Genomic DNA, 13,295 nt, shown 5'->3' on the forward strand with positions numbered 1-13,295 from the left:
ACAAAGCCAAGCTTCAGGAGATAGCATGCAGTCCAAATCTGAATGCTTTCGCGAGGGCTCATCAGCGGGATTACTCTTCAAGGGCACGTAGAACGTTTGAATGCTGAAGTTGTGGTCGCGACTGCAGCGGCGTATCCCCTTGATGACCTCGTTAACTTCAGAATTCCTGCAACCATCGTTGTCCAGTGCAGACTTGAGGACCTTGTTGTCAACATAGACATCAACACGGGAGTTTGACAACTGCCCTTTAAAGGAAATAAGGGCATTTAACAGAGCCCTTGACTCCAACAGATTCACATCCGTGACAGACTCAGAAGGCCAGTAATCCCTAGAAACCAACTCCCTTCCGTCCCGGGACAGGACCGCACCCCAAGCACGTGTCGAGGCATCCGAAAAGAGTGAAACCGATACATGACGCTCTGAGCGCCAAGGGAAACAATCCAACCATTCATGGAGGAAATGCCAGTAGAGAACCTCTGCACGGAGGTTTCCTTCAACAGGAACGTGAGGCTTGGAGGAGTGACAAAGTTGCGAGATGGCCTTAAAAATTTCTCTGACGTAGAGTTTGCAACCGGGAATGGCCAAACTGAAGGAGATCACCTTCCCTGCGAATCTCTGAAGTGTCTTAACACCAACGTAAGAAGACGATAAAACTTCCTCCCTGAGGACTTTGAACTTTAGCTTCTTGTCAGGCGGGAGTAGGAATGCCTGGCGGGAGGAATCGCAAATAAAGCCGAGAAAACGAACCACACTGGAAGGGACACTCTGCGATTTGGCGAGGGCCACAAAGTAACCCGCTTCTATGAGAAGATAACACAAAATATAGGCGGCGGCCTCAGCCAAAACTCTGCTAGGAGGTAAAAAGGACGCAGCTGGCGCCCGGTAGAGTTGACCAACGTGACGATCATCCATATACTGAGACACAGGGACTCCGAACGAACGTGCTGCGCTTGTAACCGCAAGGCCAAGATTGTGGTATATATAGGCACTCGCTTTCCACCCAAAGGGGAGAGTACAAAACACAAAATAAACGCCATTCCATTCCAAGCCAAAGAAGGTACGCAATAAAGGGTGGAGAAGAACATGCTGATAGCCGCTTTTATCATCAAATGACGTCTGAAAATGGCCTGGGAGGACGTACCTGGGTAAGTCTGGAAGGTGGTCCAGCTTAAAGGGGAGGTCTAGTATCCACAAATTCAAAAATCGTGCGTCATGGCATAAACGAGGCTTGGAAGGCTCCACTGTAAGGGGGAGGACCAGATGTGGAGGAGAGATTGCGCCAACCCTGCCCCATATCGCGAGAACCCCAGCGCTTACCCAATCGATGATGGTGTCGGTGATAAAATCCCTGAATCGCTCACATATCTTTGCGTTCTTAATATGCATGGGAGGGGGAAGCTGCGAATTGTACGAAGAACCTTTAAAGTTCCCCTTGAAGGGCTTGAAGAAACGATGGATTTTAACGCCCTCCTTGATTATTTCCATAAAATCCACCTGAGTAGAACTACGCCCGCTGAGCAGGTGTTCCCATACCGGCACGTGGTTGTGGATTGTGCCCGCTCTAAAGTGCTGAGGGTGAAAGAACCTAAGCTGTTCTAGCGTCGCCAAACTTGGGCAGGCTGCGACCATACTTGGTGAAGGGAGGGGGCCAACGAAGGGGTGGGGTGCCTGCCTTATATCACACAGCGGAATTACGTCTTTTGAAGAATCTGCGGCAACAGCAACTCTGGCAAAGAAAGACGAAGGGTCCTAAAGGTGAACAAAGGAAAACCCGAGTGAGAAACCAAAAGGAAGCATGCAGGGAACCCACCCTTCGTTGACCCCGAGCTCCGAACTAGGTCCGAAATTGAGACACAGAGCAGGTCCCCCCAAGGTCAACGAAGAGAGCGGATAACGATATGGAAAATAAAAACAAAAATAAATAAATAAAACAAATGAGCCCAGAGATAACAATAATTTATTACACCAAAAATACAGGGTGAAACTGTTTAGGGAGCCAAGAAAGAACTAAGAACGCCCGGCTCGTCCGCGACCATTCTGGCGTCCTGGTGGGATGTTGCGGCAAGAACGGGCATAATGTCCCCATTTCAGGCAGCGAAAGCACTGGACGCTTTGCTGGGGAGGGTAAGGAGATGGCCTGCGGACAACGGAACAATAACCAGGCGATGGAGGAGGGGCCTTGCCCACGCCCTTTAAAATGGTGTTTGCTTCTTTAGCAATCTTGGCGCGCACCGGATCTCCTATTAAACCAAGATACAGCCGCTGCAGCTGAGAATGCTCCAGGACGTCTGATCGGGATCTTATCTCGTCTAGGGCCGCCGCATACTCGTCCGCCTTCTGATGGCTCTCATACCTGGCGAGTCTGACCAAGGACTGCAGTAGATCTAGCGCCTCAAATCTGTCGAACATGGCCGACGGGCGGCTGACATGCCTTCTCAACGCTGCGAGAGCGGATTCGGAACTCTCCGACGTTCTCAGCTGCTCCAACGACTTGATTTTATCTTCAAATATCTTAATACGCGCAGTGCCCTACGACAAAAGATGAAAAACCCAGTAAGCCCGCGTTAAATCCTGACGTGTTATTATAAACTAGACAACGCATGGTACTTAATTACAATAACAATAACAATTACAATAATTACAATAACGTTGCCCTCACTAGTGGTATCCGCCAAACCGTAACGCAACGACACCCTGCCTTCACTAGTGGTATCCGCCAAACTGTAACGCAACGACACGTTGCCTTCACCAGTGGAATACCCTAAACTGTAACGCAACAACACGTTGCCTTCACTAGTGGTATCCGCCAAACTGTAACGCAACAACACGTTGCCTTCACTAGTGGTATCTGCCAAACTGTAACGCAACGACACGTTGCCTTCACTAGTGGTATCCGCCAAACTGTAATGCAACGACAAGTTGCCTTCACCAGTGGTATACCCGAAACTGTAACGTAACAACACGTTGCCTTTACTAGTGGTATCCGCAAAACTGTAACGCAACAACACGTCGCTTTAACTAATGGTAAACACAAAACTGTAACGCAACAACTATGTTGCCTTAAACAGTGGCAATCGCAAAAACCGTAACGCAACTTACCTTTTTACACAAAAAGCAACACAGTGATAGTGCAAACAAACCCGCGTGCGGTGGTGAAAACGAAATGCCAAAACATATAAGCACGCGAAAACCCAACAAGAGAGCCTAATAGGGAGAAAATGCGCAAACAAAACTAAATTGGAAAGAAAACCGGCAAATACGAAAAAGGTTGCGAAAAAGAAACGCCCGACAAACGCCGCGAAAACAAAACAAAAACAATAGCAGATGCAACATAAAAACCGACAAATACCAAAGCATAAATAAACCCACACAAGGCGGCGAAAAGAAAACACCCGGACAATGCCAGGAATAAAATACAAGAAAGTCAAATTGCGTATAACGAACTGCAAAACATACTGGGCAAAAATAAAACTGAACTGGAGTGCCGCGGAGGCGCAAAAAGGCCTAAAAACAATAAGCATGAAACAATAGCCCTGAAACAAAGCTGACGAGGCACACCCAAAAATGAAAAATAAATAAACTAGCGGCGAACGTAGGTACAAGATCTACGGGCAATGAATAGCACTACACATGGCTAGGACAAGAATGTGCTACCAAAAGAAAAATATTACCTCCTCTCCTGCTCCTCCGGCCGGGGCCGGGTTTGCGTCGGGAATTGGAACTGGCGGTGGAACAGCTTGGTCGGCCACCGGCGGGTCTTGAACAACTTGAACTTGTGGAGGTTCAACTGCATTTGCAGCAGCCGGCGCGGGAGCGGGCGCCGCCGGTGGCAGAGGAAGTTCAACATCTGCCATAAGAACAAGTCTGCTGGTGGCGGTTGACTGTAAACTAGAAGCGAAATTCGGCCATCGTCCCGGAGTACGGTTAAAAAGACCACGTCTCAAGCGGGGTGGCGAAATATATACTCTAAGGCCGCAAATCATCACCATCGCAGCAGGCATGCGCGGAAACGGGGGAATTCAAACACATTATGAAAAACTCTGCCATGAGCTAATTAATTATGCAGTGAGAATCGCTGTAAATACAGTGTTGGTCTCCAGCCATGGGTGTCTCAATGTACCCACAGTACTCCCCACTCGGCGGGTGTGGAGTAGTGCGTGCACATCGAGACACCCATGGCTGGAGACTAACACTGTATGTATTACTTTAAATACATGTCACCTTGGTGTGACATTAATGAAAACTATTTATTAATATTATTATTATTTTTTGAAAATTTCAAAGCTGTACAGGGAACTCAACTCTAACAGCGATTATGAAACTTCAAAGTCAAACATTGTTTCCTTGTATTACAAAGGAAAAAAAATCTCACTGTGTTTCAATGAAAAAAACATTTTGATGTAAGTGAAATAACAAAAATGTCTAGCACTATAAAGATCATAGTTAAATAGATACCTTAAAGTCAGGTAGAGAAAACAACAGCGTGATTTAATTTTCAATAACATCAACTTCTAAAAATACACAACTTTGCAGCCATACAGCATTATTGAAGTATTTTTCCAAAAGGTGAACCATGTTCAGCAGAATACTTTCTTACAATCCAATATCCTGTTTGTTCAGGGATCTTTCTTGGTAGCAAATTTTTCAAACAAAGCAAGCATTGCTTGTGACTGTTGTTGCTGTTGGGTTACAATCGACCGCATGGTTTGAAGTTGTTGCTGCTGAAGTCTCTCCTGCTGTCTCTGCTGTTCTTGCTGTTGTCTTTGCTGATCCTGGTGTTGCTGCTGGGTCATCTGCAGCATGTCTTGCTGTATTTTAAGTTGCTGTTCAGAGAAATGGGTAATTCTTCCCTCCTCTTGCTTTTTCAGTTCTATTTCCTCTTTCCTTAAAGCAATTGCTTGCTCTGACTTGTCTTGTAGGTAGCTCACAGTATCACCAACACTCTTTCTGCCCTTTTTGGGCCGAGCTTCCTTGTTGCTATCTGGCTTTCACTCAATTTCTCCATGGCTTTTAACCTCATTTTCTCTGCTCTCTCTTTTTCTGCCTTGGCTTTTTTCTTTTTGGTCTCATCTTCCTCTTCACCCACTTCTTCTTTCTCACAAATTTCCTCAAGCATTATATCTATTTTAGTCATTTCTGGATTGGTGCCACTAGCTCTCTCCTCTGACCTCTTTTTTTGCTTGTGCTTCTGGATCAAAAGCTTTAAACGATCTATTACGGATTTTTGTGCAACAATGAATTTACAGCTGGATACTTCATTCAACTTTTCAGAAAGCTGTGACCATATTTTACCCCTTTCAGAGCTACCTTTGCGAGTGGAATAGAGATCCGAGCAGAGGACCTCTCTTAAAAATATGTCATCATGCTCCGGTTTCCACTGCATTACTCTAAAAATAAATAAACAGAAGAATGTCAACTGCCATATTTATTTGATTTTTAATGTTTGCTTGCCCTATGAATGAACTAAAAAATGTATTTAAAAACGGCTTTCACGGAGGTTAAAAAAGGATAAGCAAACTTAACCATGTTGACTGCACCAGAAAAACTGCAGAAAACTTTTCCCATAAGCTTACATGAACACTAGATTGTAAAATAAAATAACCTTTAAAAACACTTTTGATCAGTGCACATTAATTTTCAATTATATATTTTTGGCACATTGTTTTTTACTCCAAAAATTCTGGGGGGGCTCAAGCTCCTGCTACGGGCCTGAATACATTCGTGTTTGCGGCGCACAATAGCGGAATATTGCAGGAAATCTCTCATCTGAAAGTCATATGCTAACCAAAGATGTATTGAGAAAATAGGAGCAAGCCAAAACGTAAGGGAAACACAATAAGCGTCATCAGAAGCAGAAAATTAAACAAATTATACTCAAGTGACTTGTCACGAATTTGTCCCTTACTCTCGAAAAACTCTTATCATTACAGGAACTCCTTACCTGTTGTCACCACTGGAGGTTCCAATTTGAGGAGACGGAATAAATTCGTCAATTCGATTACTTCTAACCATTTGCTTTCCAACTGCAAAGAAACCATTACGAGTAACTAAATGGCGGAGCTTCGGCCCGAGCGGCCAAATAAGCCAGTTTGGAGTTTCATGGTTGTCCCGGGGACGCATGCGCAACTTTAAAAAAATGCGCGGGACTGAGCACTAATCGGGATAAAACTGTAAAACAAATACAAGGATTCTGTGCTTTGGATGAGTTGCTTTCTAAACATAAACGTCACAAAGGTAGGTGAAACTGCAGTTATGATTAAAAAGTATCGTCAGCATGACATAAGTGATTCCAAAAATGGCTTTACCCTCGGTCTTTTTTCTGAATTGAAGGCCGGTGAACAGGTCTTAAACTATACTCTTGTTACTGATTGCAGACCCTTTCCTTCCCTCGTAAATCCCCGAAAATAAACAAGGATGAGAATTTGTGCTGTCGTTGGTTGTAGCAATGGCTAATGCAGGCTACAGAAATGGAGAAATGAGCTCTGTAAAGCCCCGTCTACACGAGCAATTTTTATGTGGCAATTTTTATTTTCCCGTGTAGATGGCTCGACAAATATTTGTTGTTAATTTGCGTCAGTAATAACTGATTTCGCACAGCCATGGAAAGGCAAAAAGCAAGATGGCGAAAGTCAGAAGACGGGCCAGACGTGTTGCAGCTTTAGGCGCTTTTACACGAGAGCCAGTACCCTCACTCTTTTTGATTTTACGCACCTCCTCGTGGTAAAATGTTCGTAAGCTTTGTAGTTTAGCTATAAAAATAAATAGGAGTAGACTTACGTTGAGACTTGACAGTTATCAAATATTGCTCTTCAGAATGACAAGAATCGACTTACATATGTAAGGTTAAGTAATTTTTTCTCATAAATATCGAAATATCATGTAATCTTAAGGAATACTTCATTAAGAGTGTATTTAGTTTAAGAAACAACAAAACCATTGACCTTACTTTTAATGGCGGGAAGGTCTACGTCTGGCCAATCTTCTCTTAGTATGGCAAGAATCTCTTCGTATTCCTTCTTTTTCGTATTACGGTTCGTATATTTCTCGCTGCGACTATTCCACAAACTTTCCCTATCTCGCAATGCCTCTAGTAATAAGGAAACACTTCTGTCCATCTAGAAGATGTACTCGAGGAAGCCGCCAAGCTGGATGCGCAAATGTTAGGGACTGTAGGGACTGGCTTCTACAGTTGACGTTGAAAAAATTGTCACATTTTATGTGGCATCTCGTCTACACGGACAATTTTTTTTATGTGGCAATTTTTATTTGCCACACGCCAGCCTTTCAGCAATACAGTTGTCACATAAAAATTAGTCATTTCTCATCATCTACACGGGCAAATAAAAATTTCCACATAAAAATTGCTCGTGTAGACAGGGCTTAACCAACATGGCTGCAAGCACAGTGGCTGTGAATATCCAGCTCCATTTGTCCTCTATCCACTCCCAACAGAAAAGAGAGATCCAGAGGGAAGAAATATGTGGATTAGAGCTGTCAACAGAAAGAATGGGAATCGTGGTAAAATCTGGATCCCAAAAAATGACGACAGATTATTCTCTGAGCACTTTGCAGCTAGTTTTCCATCCCTATCAAACCCTTACCCAACCTTAAACTTACGGCATAATCATGAAGATAAGCAATTTTGTAAGCCCAAAAGACCAGCACCGAAGGACAGATCACATGGCGTCAAAGACAGCCAGCCTTCCAGAAAGGTAAAAGTGAAAAACTTCTGTCAGGAGTCTCCTGCAGTTGACCATGTTGATGCAGCTGGTGAAAGTGTACCTGTACCTTCCAATGAGGCATGTGCCTCAAACATGCAAGAGCACAGCCATGTTACAGATGTATCAGTTACTAACTTTGTAGAACATGATGATCCTTATAATTATAAATGTGACTGCAGTGAAGACTGTCACTGCAAAGGCTGCATTGAAAAGAACAGTCTTATAAAACAACAACGGCTTAAAGTTAAAAGTTTAAAGAGCCAGAATGTTGAACTAAGCAACAAAGTTTCAAAGAAGGACAATTTTAATGTGATGACTATGTTGTTTGAAAACAAATTCAAAAGTAAGATTTTATACTGGGTTACCAAATAAGAAAACGTTTGACAGGCTCTTTTGAAATACTTGGGCAAAAAAGGTACAAGAATGAAATATTGGAGTGGTTGCAGAAAAGTCATCTCTACCAAAGTACCTCGTAACTTCAAGAGAACGCCCAAAAAGTTTGGTCAAGCACGAAAACTGTCTTTTAAAGAAGAACTTGTCCTGGTTATGCTGAAATTACGCCTTGCTATAAAGAATGAAATGTTAGCCGACCTGTTTGGTATAAGTCTGACAACTACATCTCAGATAATCAATACATGCATTAAATTCCTTGCACAGGAATGTCAACGATTAATTTTTTGGCCTTCAAAAGAAAGTATCCAGAAACACTTACCAGCTTCACTGAAGTACTATCCACACCTTCGCTGCACCTTAGATTGCAGTGAGATTTACATTGGAAGACCAAGAGATCTAGAGATCCAAGCCTTAACATGGTATGAGTATAAAAGACTCAACACCGTAAAGTTTCTGGTAGGGATTGCACTCAACGGCATGATTAGCTTCTTATCCAAGGCATGGGAAGGGCGTGCTTCAGATAGGCACATCACCAGGGAGTCTGGCTTTCTTAAATTAGTTGAACCCAATGACCTCATGCGAGCAGACAGGGGCTTTACCATAAAGGAGGATTTGATGTTGCGAAGGGCCAAACTGGAGATTTTTCCCCGTAGTTCAGGCCTAGAACAAATGACCAGGCAAAATGATAGCTAAATCCAAAATTCATGTTGAAAGAGCAATTGGTAGAATGAAATGGTTTGCAATTTTGCAGAATACCTTTCCCATTAATCTCGTTCCTCTCATAGATGACATCATAGTTGTTTGTGCTGCCCTTTGCAACCTGTTACCAACCTTAGTTATATAAGCAGATGCAGATAAAAGTTCAGTCATGTTTTGGATACTTAATTATTTTCTACAGACTTTGCATGAACCTCACTGTTAATAGCCTGCGTAGCTGGCGGTTTTTGTTGCAGCGAGCCCACCAACAAAAACCCGCCAGCTACGCAGGCTACACTGTTAACAGATTCATGCCAGCTATATGGCTTTCCTGAACTTTTACTTTCTGTATCAAACACAGATGGTGTAAATAAGAAAGTTTGTTTTCTGCCTGTTTTAGGGCCTTAGATGAAGTAGTGTTCTATGTGTTAGGATTTTTTGCTCTTTTGCTTTGTTGTATAATTAAACTTGTGTATGTCTAGTACACAAAGTGAGAACCCTTGCCTGCTTACTACTTATCTTTCATTAGCCCAACAAAATAAAAACTTTGGTTTAATCATATTCAGTGTGTAGTACAAGTTGTGTTAGTGTAATTCTTTACTCCATACTTAAACAGAAACCTTGCAGGGTATGAAGGAACTGATAAACGTTACCTTCTGGGCCTTACCTGTCATCCTTAGCCGCATTTCTCTGAGCTCCAAAAATTTAATGTGAAGAAAAAATGTAACAAGCTTAAACTTGATTTTAAATCGTAACTCCAAAACAAAAATGGTAACACATTTATTTCCAAACAACGCTTAGTGATATTGGTTGCATAAATGTATCAAATTAGTAAGACAACAAAGCTAGTTCATTTTAGTTTTATTATTATTCGTTTTTTCTTTTTTCGTTGTGAAAGAGGCTAGCTCAACAATGTAAATAAGGAACACAACATGTTCATACCAAAACGTCCTACCAGCAGTTAACAAAAAATGTTTTAGTTATTTCCTTGCTAACAAAGATCGGATTAGTCATCGTGTAGTTCAACATTAAACTAGTTACATGTGTGTCAATAAAACTGTTTTTGACTTTTTGAAGTTCACATTCCATTCACCTTAGCTACCATGAATGTTACTATAAACTAATACTGGAGCAATGTGGGTAGTAAGAAAATATTCAGCTGCATCCACAATTTGTTGCCACCTCTGCTGATCAAATGTGATTTTCTCCAAGTGAACCCCATGACGGGTATAAACAAAAAAAGTCACACCATCCCTTTCTTGTTACACCCATTTGGGTTTGTACTTGGGTATAATATGGATGGCTGCTTACAAGTGTAACTTTGCCATTCACTGTACTTTTTCTAAGGTAACTAAAGTTATGCTCAGAAGGAAATTGGTTTGCAATGCTATAGGGGCACTAAATTTCTAATAACCCCTTACCACAACAACTACAACTAATTACTGCATCAGGGCTTGCACCAATATAGCATTTGTTCTGCATAACAAATAATCCACAAGGTTCTACTTTTACATCCTTGGGCCGAGGCGCTTCATTTCCTCTATGTAATGTTTGCCTTGCCTCCTCCTCCATTTCACGGCCATCTTGTAATACAGGAATGTTTTCTGGAGGGAAAAACTCTCCTGTAAGTTGCTTTGTTAATGTAGTGGCAGAGGAAGAATCATTCATATCTCTAAGTGGTTTAACCATAGTCATTACTCTGGTGGCTGGTAGAGGCTGTTGTTCTTCCCACTCTCTGAGACTTCCACTCAGTACTTTGACTTTGCCCCCGTGTATTGTACTCTAAGACATCAACTTCCTTGGCAGAGAGCTCTGGTAATGTTTGAATGAGTTCTTCCACAGTTGTTTACCTTGGATGCAAGTTCAGGTAAGCTTGATGGTATTGGTGTCGCTGTCTCAACATCAATGCTTTTCTCAAGGTTGAAGTCAGCTTCAGGTGGGTATTGAGGAGGGTAAGGAATATCTGCATACCAGAAGACACATGCATCAGTGGCACTGCCATAGAATGCATCCACCAGATTGTCCAGGCATGACTCTTTTTCAAGGCTATTGACTGACTTCTTTGTTACCTTGAATAACTGCCTCGAAACAGGGTTTATTGGTTTGGATTTTCCTGAGAAGAAAAAATTTCCATAATAACATGAACAAACATTTGAACAAAAGGTCAGTAACATTTAAGAGTTACTTGTGAGGCGTGATATAAAAAGCATGTGGTTGAAGACTTTTTTTAAGATTTATCTTATGATAGAAAACATATCTTGAGAACCTTCCTCAAATGGCAAATCCAAAGAGAAGGCCAAGCTCTCAAGCCCCAATTTTTCAAATAACATCCGTTTTGTTTTCAGTTATTTTTTTAATCAGCCCCCTCCTACTCTGTCCCAGTTCACAACAGTTTGGCCATAACACATTAATCAGACCCAAACTAACCCTTCTTGCTATATTGAGGCTTCTTCCATTTTATTTCACCGATCCTCTTTGGCTCCACGCCTTTCTTATTTGCCCGATACCTATTCCAAGCAGATTCTTTAGATGTTGGTGAATTACCAAGTGTCAATCTGTTTTTCCAGGCATGCTCTACTTTAAAAAGCACTGCTGCCACGTGATTACATGTGGATCCCAAACTAAAAAAAAGTAAAATAATAAGGTCAAAAATGCACTACCACAGATTATAACATAAACACATAACGTGATACATCAGTCTCTTACATGGCAAAATATGTGCAATAGGCGCTCTCCACTGTGCCATTTGTCTTGTTGACACAAACCCACATCTTATGCGGTACATTGCTTATTCTCTGTGAAGGTGTTGACTGGGACTTCAGGAAGCACAGTTCATGAGTGTCGGAAATGGGATGATAATAAACTTCCTTCAGCCACTGTGAATCAAAGTAGCTAAACGCTTTTCCCTCTTTATAATCACTGAGAAGGCGTTTGCCGAGATCGCTCCCTTGTTCGGCTGTGAGTATGAATTCCGCTATTTGTAGCGGTAAAATAGGTGGCCATTTCTCTATTCCCTTCTTTTCACTGATCCAACCATCCTCAAGATCCGTGAATTGATCTGGTAACTGCTTTCCGTTTACGATAAGAAGAATTCTGTACTGTTGCTTTTTCTGTTCCTTTATATGTTAGTTTAAGAGGTACTGATAACTGCTCGGCACCGAAAGCCAAAGCGGTTAGTTCTTCTTCTTTTGTAGTTCCGTGATAACATTTTTGCTTTCTGGGTGTTTTTCGCTCGCGCCACAATTGCTCTTGTCCATACAAGTCGGGTTTGAACAGCGAGCTCTGTAGTGGCGCGGCTGATGACATCGGGTACAAAACTCGATGCTTGTGATACTTGTGTTTGTACTATGGAGAGATTTACCGTTGTTCGCCGCTTTTCTTCTCAAGATAGGTTGTTGACTGCTCGTTGCTTTCGTTAACCGCGCTTTGTTGATGCATGGTTCCACTTACAGGCACGTTGGATGAGCTCGAAGCTGGACCTGACCTGGTCGTGTGGACGAGCACAGGAGAGTTAACGGGGCTAACGACATGCAGAGACCCAGTGTATCGAGATGAAAAAAGTTCCTTGGGCTGTAGAGACGGCTTCTTTATCTCCTCTAGCTCCTTCTCGAGAATTTTTCTCTCTGCCTGTAACAACTTGTCTGGGGAATTTGTTATGACTTCCAGATTATTCTGCCCGATATATTTTAGCGAATGCATACTCTGAAAGCCTCTCCTCTCAAACTATGGGGCTAGCCTTTCGTGGTTTTTAAAATCCATGCGAGATTGACGACGCCACGTATAGACCTCCGAAATACCCAACCAGTTTTGACCCGCCATTTTCCCAGTTTTCTCACGTGTGAATCGAGTCGAACACGAACTGTTTGTGACGTTTGATTGACAAATCAGTTCTCCTTCCCCGTTTTTTGTCACATTTCACAGCTGATTTCACACGTAAATTTATTATCAGTCACGAGTGATTGAATTTTTTCTGAAAAATTTTGGGACAAAACCACTGTGTTCGAAGCTTGAGTTTCTAGATTTCAGCACGTGAAACATTGTTTCAAGGCGACAATTTATGGGATTATGTTTCGGTATCGCTTCTTTTCTGGAGCACTGTTGTGACAGCTGTAAAATCATTCAAGTGTGAAATTCACCCAGCAAATTTCTCGACTAGCTCATTTCGCAACTTTGCAATTTTGTATGACAAAAGAGAGTATATCTGCCCTCTCATTCTCTTCCACCGAAGATATCTAATATTGCAGGAATATACAGGTCAGTAAGTAAAGAAGAATTTATTTATTCAACAACAACAGTCACGCTGTTTCAATGTCATTCACAGTTTGTTCAGCCGTGCTATAATTTTATATCATAACAGCGCGCTCAGACGATTGAGTGCTAGAAATACCAAAGTGTTTGCTTTGGAATTTAGGGGTCTAGAAAAAGTATCCACAATGCGTAAAATAGTTTACGGATTTCTGCTGTGTTACGTTTTCGCATGCCTCG

General features: G+C 42.1%; 1 protein-coding gene across 1 annotated transcript; it reads right to left on the reverse strand.

Annotated features, from left to right (window-relative positions):
* Nucleotides 1–1,691: 1,691 nt before the first annotated feature.
* Nucleotides 1,692–3,854, reverse strand: LOC146488667 (uncharacterized). Its single transcript, XM_085116856.1, has 2 exons — nt 3,672–3,854; nt 1,692–2,529 (listed from the first exon to the last, which is right to left on the reverse strand). The coding sequence occupies exons 1-2, from the start codon at nt 3,852–3,854 to the stop codon at nt 2,008–2,010; spliced, it is 705 nt and encodes a 234-aa protein (XP_084972982.1). The 3' UTR covers nt 1,692–2,007.
* Between the last annotated feature and the right edge of the window lie 9,441 nt (nt 3,855–13,295).

Source organism: Pavona decussata, unplaced genomic scaffold, assembly GCF_977016875.1.
Source record: "Pavona decussata unplaced genomic scaffold, jaPavDecu1.1 SCAFFOLD_9, whole genome shotgun sequence".
Classification (NCBI taxonomy): Eukaryota; Metazoa; Cnidaria; class Anthozoa; order Scleractinia; family Agariciidae; genus Pavona; species Pavona decussata.